The sequence below is a fragment of the Erythrolamprus reginae genome, chromosome 4 (assembly GCF_031021105.1).
Source record: "Erythrolamprus reginae isolate rEryReg1 chromosome 4, rEryReg1.hap1, whole genome shotgun sequence".
Taxonomy (NCBI): domain Eukaryota; kingdom Metazoa; phylum Chordata; class Lepidosauria; order Squamata; family Dipsadidae; genus Erythrolamprus; species Erythrolamprus reginae.
Genome location: NC_091953.1, coordinates 36,863,357 through 36,882,004, shown reverse-complemented (window position 1 = coordinate 36,882,004; position 18,648 = coordinate 36,863,357). Strand labels below are relative to the sequence as shown.

Sequence of the window (18,648 nt, the reverse complement as noted above, 5' to 3'; positions counted from 1 at the left end):
TCAGATTCTTATAAACTGGTTACGCCAAAGTATAGAGAACCCAACTTTATCATCCCCACAGTGCCAGAAAAGAAACATGGTAGAGTGACTTTTTTTAACATGCTACTTTCTATCTCTGGAATTTATCTAGTGCATTCCTTTATGTAATGAATTTGAACACTGGTCTTCCTTTCTTCACAGTAGTGTTGCAGCTCATTATTCCATTTTTTTTCCCAATAAACTTTATTAATTTTCTTAAAATTGACAAACATACAAACACACACTTAACATAAAATGGGGTTGCAGATACCCCTCTTATTCAAGAAGTCAAATTACAATACAGAAAAAGAATCCATTATTAATATCTTAAATCAACCTATTACTTTAAGTGAAAAGAAGAGATTTTATGTTACCTTATTATAAAAGAAAAATAAACTTCGTATATAAGCAAAGTGCAAACACAAAAATTAAATCCTAACCATACTACTATTATGCACACCTAATATTCATTTTTTACTTCTTCTTTTTCTCTATCCATGTACTGTATACACTTTATTCCAAATCACATAAAATTCAGATTCTTCTTGGTTATTTAACCATTATTCCATTTTAAGATGAAATAGATCCTAGGCTTATAGGTGGAACCACGTCCACATATACAATGTGAACTTATTTGAAAATTGTTTGCTTTTTTTCTAGTTTCAACTGAGGATGATAATTACCTTCCTAAAGTGTTGACCACACCACATCTTTCAATTACCAAATCTGGTAATTATGTGTTTTCATATGGTTGATAAAAAACAGTTTATACAGTGTGATTATTGCTGGATCAAGCACTCATGGTGGCTAGTTAGAAGCAAAGAGTTCCTGATTGAACATAACTTTGAAAGACATGCTCATAGACTATAAGCAGAGCTTTAGAGATGCATAGTATTGGGAGAACATTCACTTTCCAGCCCCTTTAGATAATTATTTTCCCACGGTTTAACTCCCATTACATCTTGAGAATTCTTTCTTCTTCTGTTCAATATTCTTTCATAAGAAGCACAATATTTTGAATTCCATAGATTAATTTTAGACTGAACTTCCTTTCAGATTCTTATAAACCAAGCCCAGTTCCGCCAAAGTATAAAGACTCCGACTACATTATGCCTGCGGTACCAGACAAGAAACATGGTAGAGTGACTTTTTTAACATGCTTCTTTCTACCTCTGAAATTTATCTAGTGTATCTTTTATGAAATGAACATGAAATCCAGTCTTCCTTGAAATTATAAAAGCATATCTTCTAAATATAAGTGGTAGAAAGCTGTACAAAAAAGAATAGATGCAGACATTCAAACCTGAAACATCAGACCAGGCACACTAAAAGTTTATCTGACGGATCTCCACTGAGGATTAAAATTCATCTAATATCATGTGTTAGTTAATTGTAGGATCATGTATAACAATTCCACTCATGATAGAAGGGCTCATAGGCAATGTGGTACATTGGTGTAACCATCTCCTTGAATATATACGCTGTAAATTTATTTATTCGACTTCTATTCCACACAATCTGGAACAACTAAATATATCTTGGGGTTCTTTGCTTTTTTCTAGTTTCAACAGTGGATGATAAATACCTTCCAAAAGTCTTGACCACACCAAAACTTCCAATTACCAAACCTGGTAATTATATGTTCTCATGTATTTGATATAATTATATCTGAAGTTATTGTTGGTAGATAAAGCATTCCTGGCAGTTGTTTATAAATAACAAGTTTCTGCATGCCCATGTAGAACTTCATTACACAGATGGATAGTACTTAAAGCCCAGATAGTTCTTGTCATACTACTTTTTCCCAAAATTACCCATTACCCTTTGAAAATTTTTCCTTCAAAATCCAGTCATCTTATATGATTAGTGTCACAGTATTTTGAATTCTCTACTCCCTGTCAGATTGCAGACTAATTTTATACTGAACTTCCTTTCAGTTTCTTATGAACCAAGCCCTGTTCCATCAAAATTTAAAGAACCTGGATTCATCATTGCAGAGGTTACAGACAGGACACATGGTAGAGTGACTTTTACATTCTACACTCTGATCCTTTACAAGATAATTTCTTGTGTTTATCTAGTGTAAACTAATCTAAAGGGTTTATAAAATCCAGACATTCTGCAAATTTATATATGCAGACGTATTAGGGATATTATTGAATCACAAATGCTCTACAAAACCAAGTAGAATGAAGGGACAATTTCCAACCAGGACAAAGCACCGTAAAAACAAAAATATTCCTGGATCTCTCTATATGAAGATCAAAATCTTAACAAGACAATATAGTTCTTTACAGTAGGGTCATGTGTCATAACTCCATTTTAAGATGAAATAGCTCTTAGGTTTATATACTGTAGGTAGAACCATGTCAACATGTACAATGTGATCTTATTTGGGGATTGTTTGCTTTTTTCTAGTTTCAGCAGAGGATGATAATTATCTTCCTAAAGTCTTGACTACCCCAGATCTTCCAATTACAAATTCTGGTATTTATGTCTTTTCATATGGTTGATAAAAAATTATACTGTGTGATTGTTGGTAGATCAAGCACTCCTGGTGGCTACTTAGAAGCTAAGAGTTCCCAATTGAACATAAGTTTAAAAGACATGCTCGTAAACTATATGCAGAGATTTAGAAATGCATAGTATTGGGAGAAGATACACTTTCCAACCTCTTTAGAGAATTGTTTTCGCAAGGTTTAACTCCCATTACACCTTGATAATTCTTTTTCCTTCCGTTCAAAAGCTGATTTAATATAATTTTGAAAGACATGCTAAGAGGTCATATGCAGAGCTTTAGAGATGCATAGTATTGGGAGAACATTCCCTTTTTGAAGCTACTTTAGATCTTTATTTTCCCAGGATTTAACTTCCATGACCCTCTGAGAATTCTTTCTCCTTTCATAACATGGTATTTTGAATCCTCTACTTTGCTGTCATATGTAGATTAATGTAGATTAACTGGACTTTCTTTCAGATTTTTATAAATTGGTTCTGCCAAACTATAGGGAACCCTACTATACCATCCCCATCATGCCAGACAAGAAACATAGTAGAGTGATTTAAACTGGTTCTGCCAAAGTATAGGGAACCTTACTATACCATCCCCATTATGCCAGACAAGAAACATAGCAGAGTGACTTTTTCAACATGATTCTTTCTATCTCTCTAGTGTATTCCTTTATTAAATGAACTTGAATGCTGGTCTTCCTTTCTTCACAGTAGTGTTGTGCCTCATAATTCTATTTTAAGATAAAATAGCTCTTAGTCTTACATATCGTAGGTGGAACCACGTACACATGTACAATGTGACCTTATTTGGGGATGATTTGCTTTTTTCTAGTTTCCACTGAGGATGATAATTATCTTCCGAAATTCTTGACCATGCCAGATCTTCCAATTACCAAAACTGGTAATTATGTGTTTTCATATGGCTGATAAAAATTTATATAGTGTGATTGTTGGTAGATCATGCACTCCTGGTGGCTACTTAGAGTCAGAGTTCCTGATTGAACATAACTTTGAAACAAATGCTCATAGACTATACAAAGAACTTTAGAGATGTATCGTATTGGGAGAATATTCACTTTCTAGCCACTTTAGATCTTTATTTTCCCAAGGTTTAACTCCCATTTCACATTGATAATTCTTTATCGTTCCATTTAATATCCTTTCATAAGTAATATGGTAATTTGAATCCTGTAGATTAATTTTAGACTGGACTTCCTTTCAGATTCTTATAAACCAACCCCAGTTCCGCCAAAGTATAAAGACCCCGACTACATTATGCCTGCGGTACCAGACAAGAAACATGGTAGAGTGACTTTTTTAACATGCTTCTTTCTACCTCTGAAATTTATCTAGTGTATCTTTTATGAAATGAACGCGAACTCCAGTCTTCCTTGAAATTATAAAAGCATATCTTCTAAATATAAGTGGTAGAAAGCTGTACAAAAAAGAATAGATGCAGACATTCAAACCTGAAGACATCAGACCAGGCATACTAAAAGTTTATCTGACGGATCTCTACTGAGGATTAAAATTCATCTAAGATCATGTGTTAGTTAATTGTAGTATCATGTATAACAATTCTACTCACGATAGAAGGGCTCGTAGGCAACTAGTGATAGATTGGTGTAATCGTCTCCTTGAACATGGACACTGTAAATATATCTTGGGGTTCTTTGCTTTTCTCTAGTTTCAACTGTGGATGATAAATACTTTCCTAAAGCCTTGACCACGCCAAAACTTCCAATTACCAAACCTGGTAATTATATGTTCTCATATATTTGATAAAATTATATGTGGAGTGATCGTTGGTAGATAAAGCATTCCTGGAAGTTGTTGAGAAATAATGAGTTTTTGCACTAAACACAATTTAAAACACATGCCCACAGATCATTTGTGTAACTTCATTTGTGTAAACAAATGAATAATATTAGAAAACCAGATATTTCTTGTCATGGTACTTTTGACATTTATTTGCCTGAAATTATCTATTATCCTTTCAGAATTGTTCCTTCAAAATTCCTCCATTTCAAATGATTAGCATGATACAATATTTTGATTTCTACTCCCTGTGCTTGAAGTTTTTGAATTGAACAGAATTTTAAACACCTCACATATATAGCTTCATTACACATATGGATTGTATTAAAAGACCATTTTTTCATGTTACTTTTGATGTTCATTTGCCCATTACCCATGCCAGAAGTAGCAGACAGGATACATGGTAGATTTCCTATTTTTTATGTACTACTTTATGATCCTTTGCTAAATTAGTGCTTGCATTTAGCTAGTCTAATCTTATCCAATGAATTTACAAAATCCAGACATTCTGGAAAATATTACATGCTTAAATTCTAAATAAATTATTCATTCAAGAATGGTCTATTACACTGAAGAGAATGTCAGTGTACTTTTGAATGTAGAAAACAGCACACTGGATACTTTAAAATTTCCTTTGATCTCATATATAGAAAATTAAAACCCTACAAAGACAGATAATGCACTCTTGGTGTCACTTAGAAACAAGGAGTTTCTCATTGAACACAACTTCAAAAGTCATGCCCGCAGACCATATGCAGAGCTTTAGAGATGGGTAGTATCGGGAGAACATTCACTTTTTTTCAAACTACTTTATATCTTTATTTTTCCAAGGTTTCACTCCATTTTCCTTTGATAATTCTTTCTTCTTCAGTTGAAAATCCTTTCATACATTATCATTAGTATAACACAGTATCCTGTGATATGTAGATTAATTTTAAATTGAACTTCCTTTTAGCCACTTATAAACCAAGTTTAGTTCCTCCAAAGTTTAAAGAACTGACTACAATCCAGAATTACCATACAGGAAACATGGTAGAGTGATTTTTAATATGCTACTTTCTTCCATATAGTATTATTCTAATTGTTCATTTCCGAAATAAACATGAAATTATAAAATGCATAAATTTTAAATTAACATGAAAGAGGTGTTAGGTACTTTGACATGTCTAGGTGTAAATATGTCTTCCAACATGGACAGTATGGACTCATTTTGGAGTTGTTTCGTTTTTCCAGTTTCAACTGAGGATGATAATTATCTTCCTAAAGTCTTGACCACACCAGAACTTCCAATTATCAAATCTGGTAATTATGTGTTCTCATATGTTTAATAAAAATATGTGTGAAGTGGTTGTTGGTAGATAAAGCACCACAGTGGCTGCTTAGAAACAAGGAAATTCTGTATTGAACAGAGTTTGAAAGACATAACTGCAGATCAGATGTAGGGCTTCATTACACAGGTGGATAGTACAGGGGTGGATTCTAACTTACCTCGCTGCTGGTTTGTTTCCTCCTGCTACGTGTGGGCATGTGCACATTCTGTACAGCACAACTATGCGACACTAGCACAGTGCTGAAAACCAAGCTTCTGCTGCGTGTGCACAGAAGCCAAAAACAAAATGGCAGACCAGCTGATAGTTCAGGGGTGTGGTTATCTGGCAATCACTCCTGATTCAGCAAGAACTGGTCCAAACTAGGAGCAACCCACCTCTGGGATAGTATTAGAATTAGAAAACTATATATTTCTTGTCATACTCCTTTTGACTGTCATTTTCCTGAAATTGTCCAGTACACATTGAGAAATCTTTCTTCCTCAGTTCAGAATTATTTCATTAGATATTACTAATATCACATGGTATTCACAACACTGTATCTTTCTGTCAGATTGTAGACTAATTTTATACTGAACTTCATTTCAGTTTCCTATAAACCAAGCCCCAATTCATCAAAATTTTAAAAACTTGACATCATGCCAGAAGTACCAGACAGGAAACGTGGTAGAGCGGACTTTTATATACTACTTTATTCTTGTTTACAAAATATGTTTTTGCATCTTTCTCGTGTATTTTTATCCAGATATTCTAGAAATTTCTATATGTATAAGTTCTAAGTACATTATTCATGATTCTCTACAATACTTAGTGGAGTGAAAGTGCACTTTCCAAAGAGAAGATACCAGATCATACACCCACAATTTTCTTTGAAGCTCAAGTATGCAAAATTAAAATCCTTCTAAGACTATATATTTCTTCATAGCAGAATCACATCTGAAAAGTCCATTTTAAGATGAGAAAGCTCTTTGGCAAATTGACATAAATAGGTGAAACCATGTCCTTCAATATAAACATTTTGAAATTGTCTTGGGGTTCTTTGCTTTTTTCCTAGTTTCAACTGAGGATGATAATTATCTTCCTAAAGTCCTGACCACTCCAGAACTTCCAATTACTAAATCTGGTAATTATGTTTTCTTGTATGTTTGATAAAATTATATGCTGAGTGATTTTTAGTAGGTAATACAGTACACCCCTGGCAGCTAGTTAGAAACAAGGCGTTTCTGCACTGAACAGAACCTTGTAAGACATATCTGTAAATCATATTTAGAGCGTCCCTAGACATATGTATATAAGACCATATATTTATTCTTGTGCTACTTTCAATTTTTATTTTTCTGAAATTATCCTTGGAAACGTCTTTCTTCTTGAGTTCAAATTCTTTCTTCAGAAATATTTAATATCACGTGAGGTTTTTGAAAGATGTAACTATATAGCCAGAATGTAGACTAATTCTATACTGGACTTCATTTCAGTTTCTTATGAGCCAAGCCCTGTTCCATCAAAATTTAAAGAACCTGGCTACATCACTGCAGAAGTAGTACCAGACAGGAAACGTGGTAGAGTGACTTCTTTTACATTCTGCTCTCTGATCCTTTACAAGATAAATTCTTGCTTCTGTCTAGTTTAATCTTCTTGAAAGGGTTTACAAAATCCAGATATTCTGGAAATTACTATATACACAAATTCTGAGTATATAATTGAATCATGAATCCTTTACAACATTGAGTAGAATGGAAATGCACTTTCCAACCAGAAAAAGCATACCCTACAAACCAAAATTTCCTTTGAGGATTAAAACCCAATATATTTCTTCATAATAGAGTAATACCTGACAATTCCACTTTAAGAGGAAAGAGCTTTAGACATATATGTGTGTGTAGCCATATCGTTCAATATGTTAAAATGAAAACTTATTTGGGGGTTGTTTGCTTTTTTCTAGTTTCAACTGAGGATGATAATTATCTTCCCAAAGTCTTGACCACACCAGAACTTCCAATTACCAAACCTGGTAATTATATTTTCTCATATGTTAGGTAAAATTGAATACAATTTGTTGTTGCTACATAATTCATTCCAAAGGGCTGCATAGGAAGACGGAGTCTCTGTACTGAACACAACTTTTTAAAAAATGCCTGTGTATCATCTGCAGAGCTTCCCTAGACCAGAGCATAATATTAGCAGACCATCCACTTTCATGCATGTTACTTACAATCGATCTTTATTTTCCTAAGATCTAACTCCCATCACCCATGGAGAATTCTTTCTTCTTCAGTTCGAAATCCTTTCATAAGATAGGATTAGTATCACATTGTACTTTTCTGTCAAAACCCAGACTAGACTGAACTTCCTTTCAGCTTCCTATGCTTCAAACGCTGATCCATCAAATTTTAAAGAACCTGGCTACATTTTTTTAGAAGTACCAGAAAGGAAACATGGCAGAAATACTTTTTTATTTACTTATTTCTGCTTGCTACAAGAAATCATTGAACCTATCTAGCGAAATCTTATCCAACAGTACTATGAAGTCAGTACTTCCTTAAAATTATAAATTGCATAAATTATAAATGTTGTGATCCAATACTGAATGTTCTGCAATACCTGAATGTCCTCTTTACAAAATGGGAATAGAGGTAAACTACATAATCGTAAGACATCCACTTTATACACTAAAGCTTCCTATGAGAGTCCATATAGGGGAATAAGACCCATCTGAGACAATATATTTCTTCATTTTCGGATCATGCATTTTATGATGGAATACGTTTGTAAAATATTTAAAATTATGAACCACCTCTGAGGAATGTTCTTCAGTTTCAGTATTCTAAATTTGGGGGTGTGGGGATTTGATTGCTTTTTATTTCTTTATTTTTTAATTTTCAACTGGGGCTTGCAATTATCATAATAAATTCTTGAGCATACCATAATTCCCATTTGCTAATCCTGATAATTACATGGTGTTGCCCATTGGATAAAATTGTTTTCAATATGATTCTCAGTAAATAGGTAGATAATGCATTCATGGCAACTCCTTGGACATTGGTATTTTCAGGATTCAACACAACTTCGGGACATTAATTAATTCTTATTAGTTTCTAATCTTAGTTTCTAAGGTTATGTATCATAGAATTTCTGTCTTTAAAGCTACAAGCTTGTTTGTTTGTAAATTACTGTTGCAGTTAGAGGCATTCTAAAAGGTTTTCCAAATTCTAATAATTCCCTTTTTTCCCCCGGTACAGTTTTGGAACCTATTACGTTTAGCAATGAACTTCCAATAGTAGGTAATAGTGTTTTCCTGGCACACTAATTGATTTTCTTATTTTACTTTCTTGTTCGGAAATCCATTACATTTTCTTTCCTGTAAGATCATCTAACATCATCTTTTTTTCATTAAATCCCATCCTTTCTCTAGGTTTGCTAGTCATTTAGCACTGAAGACTTTTAACCATTCTATTTATTTTTTCCCCCCCACAGTACTGCTTTTTCTTTCTTTCCACGCACAGTGATTCAGTCATATGAAAATAGCTGGAAGTGGCCATGTTATACGAAGTGAAGTCCCACGTGTTTGTACTTCCCATTTCTCTTTTAAGCTGGCTCCTGAAATTTTCATAAAGCACTAATTTTATATATGTATTGAGCCTATTCCTTCTCAACCCTTTTGTGTGGCTGACTTTTTTACACTTCATATCCACAGCATGTTTCTTCACCTTCACCTTCACCTTCAATTTTAAAATTCCCAACCTGATCTTATTTACAGCTTTATAATTTTGAAGAATTTTTTTCTTTTTCAGATGAAAAGACCGAGCATCATGTTTCCATCACTAAAACAACAATCAACCCACTGCTACAACCAAAATCTGGTAAAAGTTTATATTGTTATTTAAATTATTTCCATGTGTCAAAGTCTGGATTTTAAATCCTATAAAATACACTTTGTTCAGACTTGCATGTTGATAATATGCCAGTCAGTATACAGTTCAGAGTCTGGAAAAATGATCAATCAATAACTTGCATTCCTTGTTTGTTTTGTTTTTTCCCTAAGAAAAAAATTATACCAGGCATAAACCTGAGACCAACATTGAAGTCCCTCAGCCTCGGCATGGTAAATCCCTATTTTTCTTGTGTCAATCCACTGATCATGTTGGGGGTTTTTTAAATATATATTTTAGGCCATAGCTAAGAATTCTTTTCCTGAAAGCATGACTCAATACTTAAAGAAATCTAAGACATCCAATCTATACTGCATAATCAGCATCATATGTTCTTATAATAGTATTGTATGTTACAGTATATTCCCATTAGATCACATTATGTTCTCATTAGAGTTAACTGAAAACAGAAAGAAAAATATTCTGTGCTCTTAAAGAGATGTAGTTATATTTTTACACTGAAAATAATATGCGGAAAAGCATGCTAGTGATTGCTCATTTCAAGAATCAGATGATGAAAATGCTTTACAATAGTTTTTTATGGATGTAGATGCTAGTTTGTTTAAGCAGTGTCTACACTTCATATTTATCAAGTGTTTACACTTCATATTTATCAAGCAAGTACTCTACATAGTGTAAAAAATAAAGGCAAACATCTGTATTTCAGTCTGAGAATGGTAAATGGAATTAACTTTGGGATGAGTGTTTGTTTATGCAAAATGGAATCAGAATTATATTGTGACTAATGAAGTCAATCTGTATGTTCCCCATTGTTCATGAAACCTTTCTAAACAAACATATGCATCACTATCATTTTCTGCTCATAACAATAAATAATGGCTATACATAGGCAAATACATAGTAAGAGTATTAGAAGCAATCCAGTATACATTACAGGTGTGCATTGCTTGGGATTCGAAAAGGCAAAAAAATGGAGTGGGGTACACTTGTTCACCCTTCCTTAAAGCAATTGCATGTTTTTCTGGGATTGTGGCTATCTTCAGCACAATTCTTAAAAAAGAAATATTTGATTTTAAAAGTTACAGACATAACTTTTGCCACCGAGTGCAATGTTCTGTATATTAGTAAAATAACTATCTAACTCTAACTATTTATTTATTTGTTTGTTTGTTGATTTATTTATTTATTCATTCATTCATTAATTCATTTATTATACAATGGTACCTCTACCTAAGAATGCCTCTACTTACAAACTTTTCTAAATAAGAACCGGGTGTTCAATATTTTTTTTGCCTCTTCTCAAGAATCATTTTCCACTTACAGTCTCTGAAACTGTAACAGGAAAAAGCAGGGAGAAGCCTCTGTGGGGCTTCTCTAGGAATCTTTTGGGATGAAACAGGGCCAGAAAAGGCAGGGAGAAGCCTCTGTGGGGCCTCTCTAGGAATCTCCTGGGAGGAAACAGGGGCTCCACTCTCCCTGTGGTTTCCCCAATCGCACACATTATTTGCTTTTACATTGATTCCTGTTGTGGTTGGCTCTGGCCCAGCTCCTGCCCCAAGGAATGTGGAGGTGGATGCAGGGGAAACATCAACATGTCATAGGCCTGATTTATTGCCGACAGAGTCAGGTATTGAAATTTCCTTGGAAGAAGAAGAAAGTGGGGGTTGACTTGGAAGAGGGGGGCTTGTCAGACAGCCCAGGAAGCCAATCTCCATTATCTTCGGTAGATTCGGATGAGGAATTGCTAGACCCACGCATGTGCAGAGTTATGCATAGAAGAGACCAATTGAAGAAATATTACAGGCGATAGAGAATCTACCTGTGGTTGGGTGGGGCTCACGTAATTATGCAGCTGTTAAATTGGCAGCATGCGGGCTGAGCAGTGTGGAGATTATGTGTTCGTAGTTGTTGGGAGTCACAGAGTTTGAGAAAATAAATCCTTGTAAGTTTTTGCCACATCTGGAACAAACAGTATTTGTGCCGAACTGCACAGTACTGGTTTATTGCTGATTTATTGCTTGCCTTGTTATCGGACTGTAATCCATTACTGCCTTGTTTATACAAGAAATCCCTTTGAATTCTAAAAGGGAGTTTTGCCTCTCTTTTGTTGAGATAAAAAACATTTACTGGACTTCTACTGAGTTTGTGTGTCTGTTTTGAGCCAATTTCCTTTTCATCGGAGGCTTGTACTAGAAGCCGGCAGACCAGATTCCTATGGGAAAAATTGCTTCTTCTTCCAAACTTTTCTACTTAAGAACCTGGTCATGGAACAAATTAAGTTCGTAAGTAGAGGTACCACTGTATTTTGATTTCTATACCGCCCTTCTCTGCAGACTCAGGATGACTTAATAAATAAATATTCTCAGAAGACATTCTTGTGCTCCACATCCAGCTTGTTACTGAAACTTGATCAAATAAAGGATTTGTTAATTGGTATAGTAGAATGAAATGGAAATGTGCAGTATTTTTCATGTTATATTGCAATTTATTTACAATATAATACAGAATATTTTTTACTTTATTTATTGATATTATTGATGCAGAGGTAGAAGAGATTATTTTTAAAACCGAAGCAACAAAATCATCAGCAGGTAATATATTTAATTATGGATTTTCAGATGTTTTAAAAATTTCAAATAATGAGAATTTTATGTCTAGTGAGATGCCGTCACATTCATCATCCCATTGAGCTTTCCATTTAAAGTTCTTCATTATTAATGTCTTTTTCATATTATTATTATTAAATTGTGTAGCCATCCAGTATGTATCAATTTGCAGCAAGATAACTGCAATCTTGAGTTCATAAATTTGCAGAAATGTCTGCTGGCATAAAACTGTGCCTTACAAGTTTCAAAGCAAGACATGTTTATGGAATCCCTGGTTCCACTCTCATTTTTCCACCTGAAATGAAAAAAAAAAACCCAATGACCAATTACTCTTCTTAAGATATGATAAATAAGTATGGTTATGTGCAGGTAGATGTTTATAATGGCTAGCAAGTTGTCTGACTAAAAGGTTACAGTTCTGGATGAAATTTGTGGCTCAGAGTGTTTTCAACTCAGGGCTGACACTCTGCCGAAAGAAGTACATATTATGTTTCTATTTAGAAATAGCTCAGGTGACAAGTCATTCAGAGGGACAAAATGTGGGTGAAACAAGTTAGAGTTAAGGATTACTAGTGAACCCTTGACCAGTGCTGCAGCAGGATGGCAATGCCAGCACCAGGTGTTTGTGACTGTTAGCATTTGGAAGCTGCACATGAAGTATCTGAAATTACACACATGTAGGCAGAACAGTACCCTCAAGTAATAAATAATTAGAATGTACAATGATGTGAAACCTCTTGTTAACAATAGAAAAAACAGTAACATCAGTGACAGAACCAGGAGCACACAACTAGAAGAAAACAGCCTAGCTCAGTGATGGCGAACCTATGGCACAGGTGGCACAGGTGGCACAAGGAGCCATATCTGTCGGTACGCGAGCCGTTGACCTAGCTCAGCTCCAGCATGCATGCCAGCTGATTTTTGGCTGGCACGGAGGCTCTGGGAGGGCATTTTCGGCTTCCGGAGGGTTTCCGGGAGAATGGGGGAAGGCGTTTTTGCCCTCCAGGGAAACCTCTGGAGCCTGGTTTTTGCCCTCCAGGGAAACCTCTGGAGCCTGGGAAGGGTGAGAAACAGGCCTACTGGGCCCACCAGAATTTTGGAAACAGGCTGTTTCTGGCCTACAGAGGGCCTCTGAGGGGCAGGGGAGGCAATTTTTGCCCTCCCCAGGCACTAAATTATGGGTTTGGGCTCTCGCAGAGGCATAATAGTGTGTGTGCATACGCTTTCAGCACCCGAGGGGAAAAGGGTTTGCCATCACTGGCCTAGCTATTTCAAGCTGACTTTTATTGACTGGGAGTGAAGTTCACTCACTCAAAGAGAATTCAGATATAGTTCTCTCTCAAAACTATATTTGTATTTACTGTGTATCTATGTTTACATGTATACTGGTATCTTTCAGACAGAAGACCATGTAAGATCTGAAAAGCACTTTGGAAAATTCCAGTCAGATACTTATAGACCTCAATTGGCCTCAAATGTTTTTATTTATCGTTCTTGTCACTTGATGAAAGAGTTCCCTTGAGTAAGAGTTCACAAAGCTCTGCTAACATATTTTTTTACTTAGCTACGCCAGTGTTTTTATTTAAATAATGGAAAGATGCCTGGGAGATGGTTTCTCTGGTCTAGATCTCAGATCCCATTGCATCTAGTTCATAGAATTAATATTGTACTTATTTTTTGGAATTTCTTCTTTTTTAATCTTTATTTTTTTATAACAGTTGTCATTAAATAGTCACATTATTATTACTTATTTTTATTGGAGATGTATGTTATATGTGTGTGTGTAATATATTTATATATTTTTGCTGATATATATATATATGTATGTATGAACTTTTTTTCTGAATTCTTTGTAGTTTAGGATATTAAAGTTTTTTTAAAACTCAGTATAATTTCTTACAGTTCCTAAGGAAACACATCAAGTTCCAACTAGACCCAAACCTTCTTCCAGTCCTCATATAACTCCTACCAAATCCAGTGAGTAATTTATTATTTCAACTTTCATAAATTTGTTTTAAATATATTTAATAGAATTCCATCTTACATACTCCCATAAAATAAAATAAATCCATTAAATAAGTATGATATCATAGATGCCAGCCTCTCATCTCTTGATTGGCATACAATATTCTCTGGCTGTAATAGTACTGAAGACTATTATAATATATTTTTGCTTGAAATCCAAAAAATCATTAAATTATACATACCACCAATAATCACCAAACCCAAGAAAAATAAATTACCCATAAAAATAAGGAAGCTCCAATCCAAAAAAAGATCGCTTTAGCAAAAAAATAAAACAGGCTACGTTGCAAACTTTATGAGCCACTACAAAAATTTGTGTCACCAAATAAAAACCAAATGTACCGATAATCACATAAATCAAGAAATAAACCTTCTATGTACAAACTCCACTCGTGCCTTCTATAAGTTTGTAAGCAAGCGATTCAAAGACTCAAGATGCATCCCACCCCTTAAAGGACCAAATAGTAAAGACTATAATGATGAAACAGTTAAAGCCAACCTCTTCAAGACATTATTCAACCAGACTTGAAATATTGGAATTAGACAATTTGCAACCACGGCGCCTTCATATACTAAAATGTCTTTCCTGTTAATGACTACTTCACCTTCAACTGCAGCAATATACAAGCACATAACAGATTCAAACTAAATATAGACCACTCTAAACTCGACTGCAGAAAATACAACTTCAGCATCAGAGTGGAATGCACTTTATTTGTTTGTTTGTTTGTTTGTTTGTTTGTATGCCGCCCCTCTCCGTAGACTCGGGGCGGCTCACAACATACCTGTCTCTGTGGTTTCTTCCCCAAACCTCAAAAACTTTAACTTTAGATTGTCTACAGTGGACTTCTCCCCCTTTCTGAGAGGTGTCTAAGAGGCAGGCATAGGCACACCATTGTGCCTACCATCCCGGTCCTATTGTCTTCTTTTATCGTTAAATTTTACCAATGTTATGTTTATACAAACTACAGTGGTCCCTCGATTTTTGCGGGTTCGAACTTCGTGAAATGGCTATACCACGGTTTTTCAAAAATATTAATTAAAAAATACTTTGCTGTTTTTTTCCCTATACCATGGTTTTTCCCGCCTGATGACGTCATAACGTCATCGCCAAACTTTCGTCCGCCTTTAATAAATATTTTTTAATAAACTTTAATAAATTAACATGGTGAGTAATAATCTAAATGGTTGCTAAGGGAATGAGAAATTGCAGTTTAGGTATTTAAAGTGTTAAGGGAAGGCTTGTAATACTGTTCATAGCCAAAAATAGTGTATTTACTTCTGCATCTCTACTTCGCGGAAATTCGACTTTCGCGGGGGGTCTCGGAACGCATCCCCCGCGAAAATCGAGGGAACACTGTACTACTATTCTACAGATGTTTGACAAATTGGTAGGTAGGTAGGTAGGTAGGTAGGTAGATATGGATAGATGAGATGGATAGATAGATAGATAGATAGATAGATAGATAGATAGATAGATAGATAGATAGATAGAGTGGGGGAAAGCACATATTCTTGTATAACTAAAATGAAAAACTGGGGGGAGGATCTGTTTAATAGTGGTGTGTGTGAGGGGGTGGGGAGATAGAATCAGAACTCAACAGTTTCTTATTCAGAAATAGTAGCAACTTTTTCTTCCTTTTCTTATCTGTTAAAATATAGGACAGACATGCCAGCAGAGTATAAAAGAAAAGGATGAATTCATTCTTAGCAACAAGAATAACATTGTTTTCTTTTTTTAACCACATTTTTGGCTTATTAAGAGTAGTTTCCTTTTTTTGTAACTTCTCCTGTAAAAGACATTTCCAGTTTTAGAAAATAGCCAGAAGATTGTCTTTGCTATTAACTGAAACAATTTCTTCTGATTTAGAGCATTTTTGCAACTTGGATTATGCTCAGAATTCCTTTAAAATGAGAACATTGCACAACAGATGTAAAGTTAACCTCTTATTCTATACGTTTAAATAAGTACAAATTTAGCTATTCTGTTTTCTAGTTGAATGGAAGTGTCCATTTTCCCCTTTAAATTAAAAAATTCTAATATAATTCAATATAGTTCAAATATACTGTAATTTGAAGTGAACAATAAGAATTTTTCAAATCAATTTGGAAAGTTCAGATTATTTTTTTTTAAAAAAAATTCCAAGCTTTAGCTATGAAAAAAAAATATACCCTAAAAAGAATTATCTGAATATATATATAAATTTTATATAAATATATATAAAGGTCGGGACCTCGTCGAAATGTTGCCAGGAATCTCTGAAATTTACACAGGAAGAAACCCGAATATGCCAAGACCTTCATACCTATATCCAGGAAAATCTACGAAAACAAAATATGGCACAGGACCCAAATGAGTTGCAAATGCCAGCATTTTTGGCAGATTAAAGAGAAAAATACACCATCAGAAAGAGAAATTATTAAGAAAATATACGATTGTGCAGAAATGGACAGACTCACCCAAAAACTTAAAAACAAAGAGGACTCAAGATACTATGAAACCTGGGAAAAATTTTACAAATGGGTAACAAAGAGAAATAAGATAAAATTTAAACTAAAACAGGCTGACACGGAGAAAAAATATTGATAGTGATTAAACACATAATTCTGAAAACCTTTAATCAATTGGACATTGTTTTCAATCCAAACTGAACTTAGACAAAGTGTATGTCAGAAAGAAGAGGGTAAAACCGCGGGCACCACATGCCGCACACTGTTAAGTATAAGAATTTAGAACTGTCAAGAAACAGTTCAAGGGAGGGCATGGGTGAAGGAAGGAACAAAATGTAAATAACATCCAGACAGAAGGTTTAGAATTTACTGTTATGTATTGTTATATTAAGTTTGCTATGCTGAAGCGATATGGATTATCTGTACAGAACAATTATATGAAACAAACACAATGAATGTATACCTAATAGTATATGTCGACACAGCGATGTAAATTAAGATGCACTTGTCCTTCCTTTTTATTTATGTAATATAATAAAATAAAGTAAAAAAATAAAATAAAATAAAGAGCAAAATAGATTCTCCTTTGGAATAAATAGTTGTAATTGTTTTTATTTTCCATTTTCCTGAGAAACTGAAGTTCTGAAAATGCATCTACTGAAAGGATGAATTTAAAAATGCTGCCATTATGATACAGGCAGACATGGTCTCTGCCATATACTCAGATACATTGCAATTCAGATTAAAAAAAAATGTTTTCTCTGCTATTAATATAGAGTAGTCTAGCTGGTAGCTGCCACAAATGTTAGAATTAACCCTTTCAGAATTTGCACAATTGGAAAAAAATAATGTAGGAATAGATTTTGAGCCAAAAAATTTAAGTGACACCATTCTTCTTTCCAAGAAAAAATAAAATACTCTGGTGTCAAATTTGCAATCAACACTAAAAACACTTAATCCAAAGAATAAATTTAAAACTATAAGTAAAGCAACAAAACTCATCAACTTCCTTCTAATTCTTCTGGTCTCTATTGTTTTTTGTAATTGCTATTTCTTGAAGTACTATGATAAATAATCATCACACAAGTGCATCTTTCCATATAAAGTTTGTTGCTTCTTTTCAGGTCCAAGTATCAAACGTCCTACATCCAAACCTAAACGTCGTCCTGGTAAAAAAACACAACAATCAAAGACGGGTAGATATATAATTATTTTATATCACACTGCTTCTTTCACCATTAAAGTTCTTAACTAGGTATGTCAGGATATATTTATGGATGTCTAAAACAAATACAGACAGGACAGACTGTGGGATATAGTAATTCTTAGATTGGAACCACTTTTCCCCTTTTAGAGATTATTTACATAAAATAGTCTCATACATTGTGTATAGTTTATCTCAGGATTCATTTGCAGGACATTTTGGTTCTCTCTTCTCTTTCTCATTTTCTTTCTCTTTTCCTCCCTCCTTTTTATATACATTTTCAACTTTTATTTATGTATGTTGATTTATTTATTTTATCGATTGATTTGGATTGCTAGGCCGCCTTTCTCCGGTGGACTGATTCTTTAAAATAATCCATTAAATTTTATCATTTGCTCAGGAGTTCAATTTAATTATTTATTCTGACAAATTACTATAAAACTTTAAAAATAATAAATAAGATCCCTTTTAGCTTATCCAGAGCATCTTGAAAGGTTGATGTTTAGAAATAGGACTTAGACAAAAAATTAATATCAAATGGCATGATTTGATGTCATGTTGTAATTCAGCGTTTCTTTTCTAATAATATGTATGTGAAAATAATAATGAATCTACACTAATACATTTCAGTTTTTGGTATATTGGCATCCTTCAGTCTCGAAAGGCCATGGAATCATGCTCTGGATTCCCCAATAATATATCCTGTTGGTATATATATTATGATCAGTAATGGGCAGCCAAATTTTTTATTGCCACACTGTGGGTGTGGCTTATTTTGTGGGTGTGGCTTGATGGCC

At 34.1% G+C, this 18,648-nt stretch overlaps 1 protein-coding gene across 1 annotated transcript in view; it reads left to right on the top strand.

Moving 5' to 3' along the window:
• Nucleotides 1-18,648, top strand: part of ABI3BP (ABI family member 3 binding protein) — a 76,882-nt gene that overhangs the window by 13,470 nt on the left and 44,764 nt on the right. Inside the window, exons 20-36 of the mRNA XM_070750057.1 lie at nt 5-79; nt 679-747; nt 1,075-1,155; nt 1,581-1,649; nt 1,956-2,036; nt 2,437-2,505; nt 3,362-3,430; nt 3,752-3,832; nt 4,217-4,285; nt 6,730-6,798; nt 7,618-7,686; nt 8,915-8,956; nt 9,467-9,535; nt 9,718-9,777; nt 12,109-12,156; nt 14,074-14,148; nt 17,772-17,843. Of these exons, the coding sequence (XP_070606158.1) occupies nt 5-79; nt 679-747; nt 1,075-1,155; nt 1,581-1,649; nt 1,956-2,036; nt 2,437-2,505; nt 3,362-3,430; nt 3,752-3,832; nt 4,217-4,285; nt 6,730-6,798; nt 7,618-7,686; nt 8,915-8,956; nt 9,467-9,535; nt 9,718-9,777; nt 12,109-12,156; nt 14,074-14,148; nt 17,772-17,843 (1,167 nt within the window). The remainder of the gene's footprint in view (nt 1-4; nt 80-678; nt 748-1,074; nt 1,156-1,580; nt 1,650-1,955; nt 2,037-2,436; nt 2,506-3,361; nt 3,431-3,751; nt 3,833-4,216; nt 4,286-6,729; nt 6,799-7,617; nt 7,687-8,914; nt 8,957-9,466; nt 9,536-9,717; nt 9,778-12,108; nt 12,157-14,073; nt 14,149-17,771; nt 17,844-18,648) is intronic.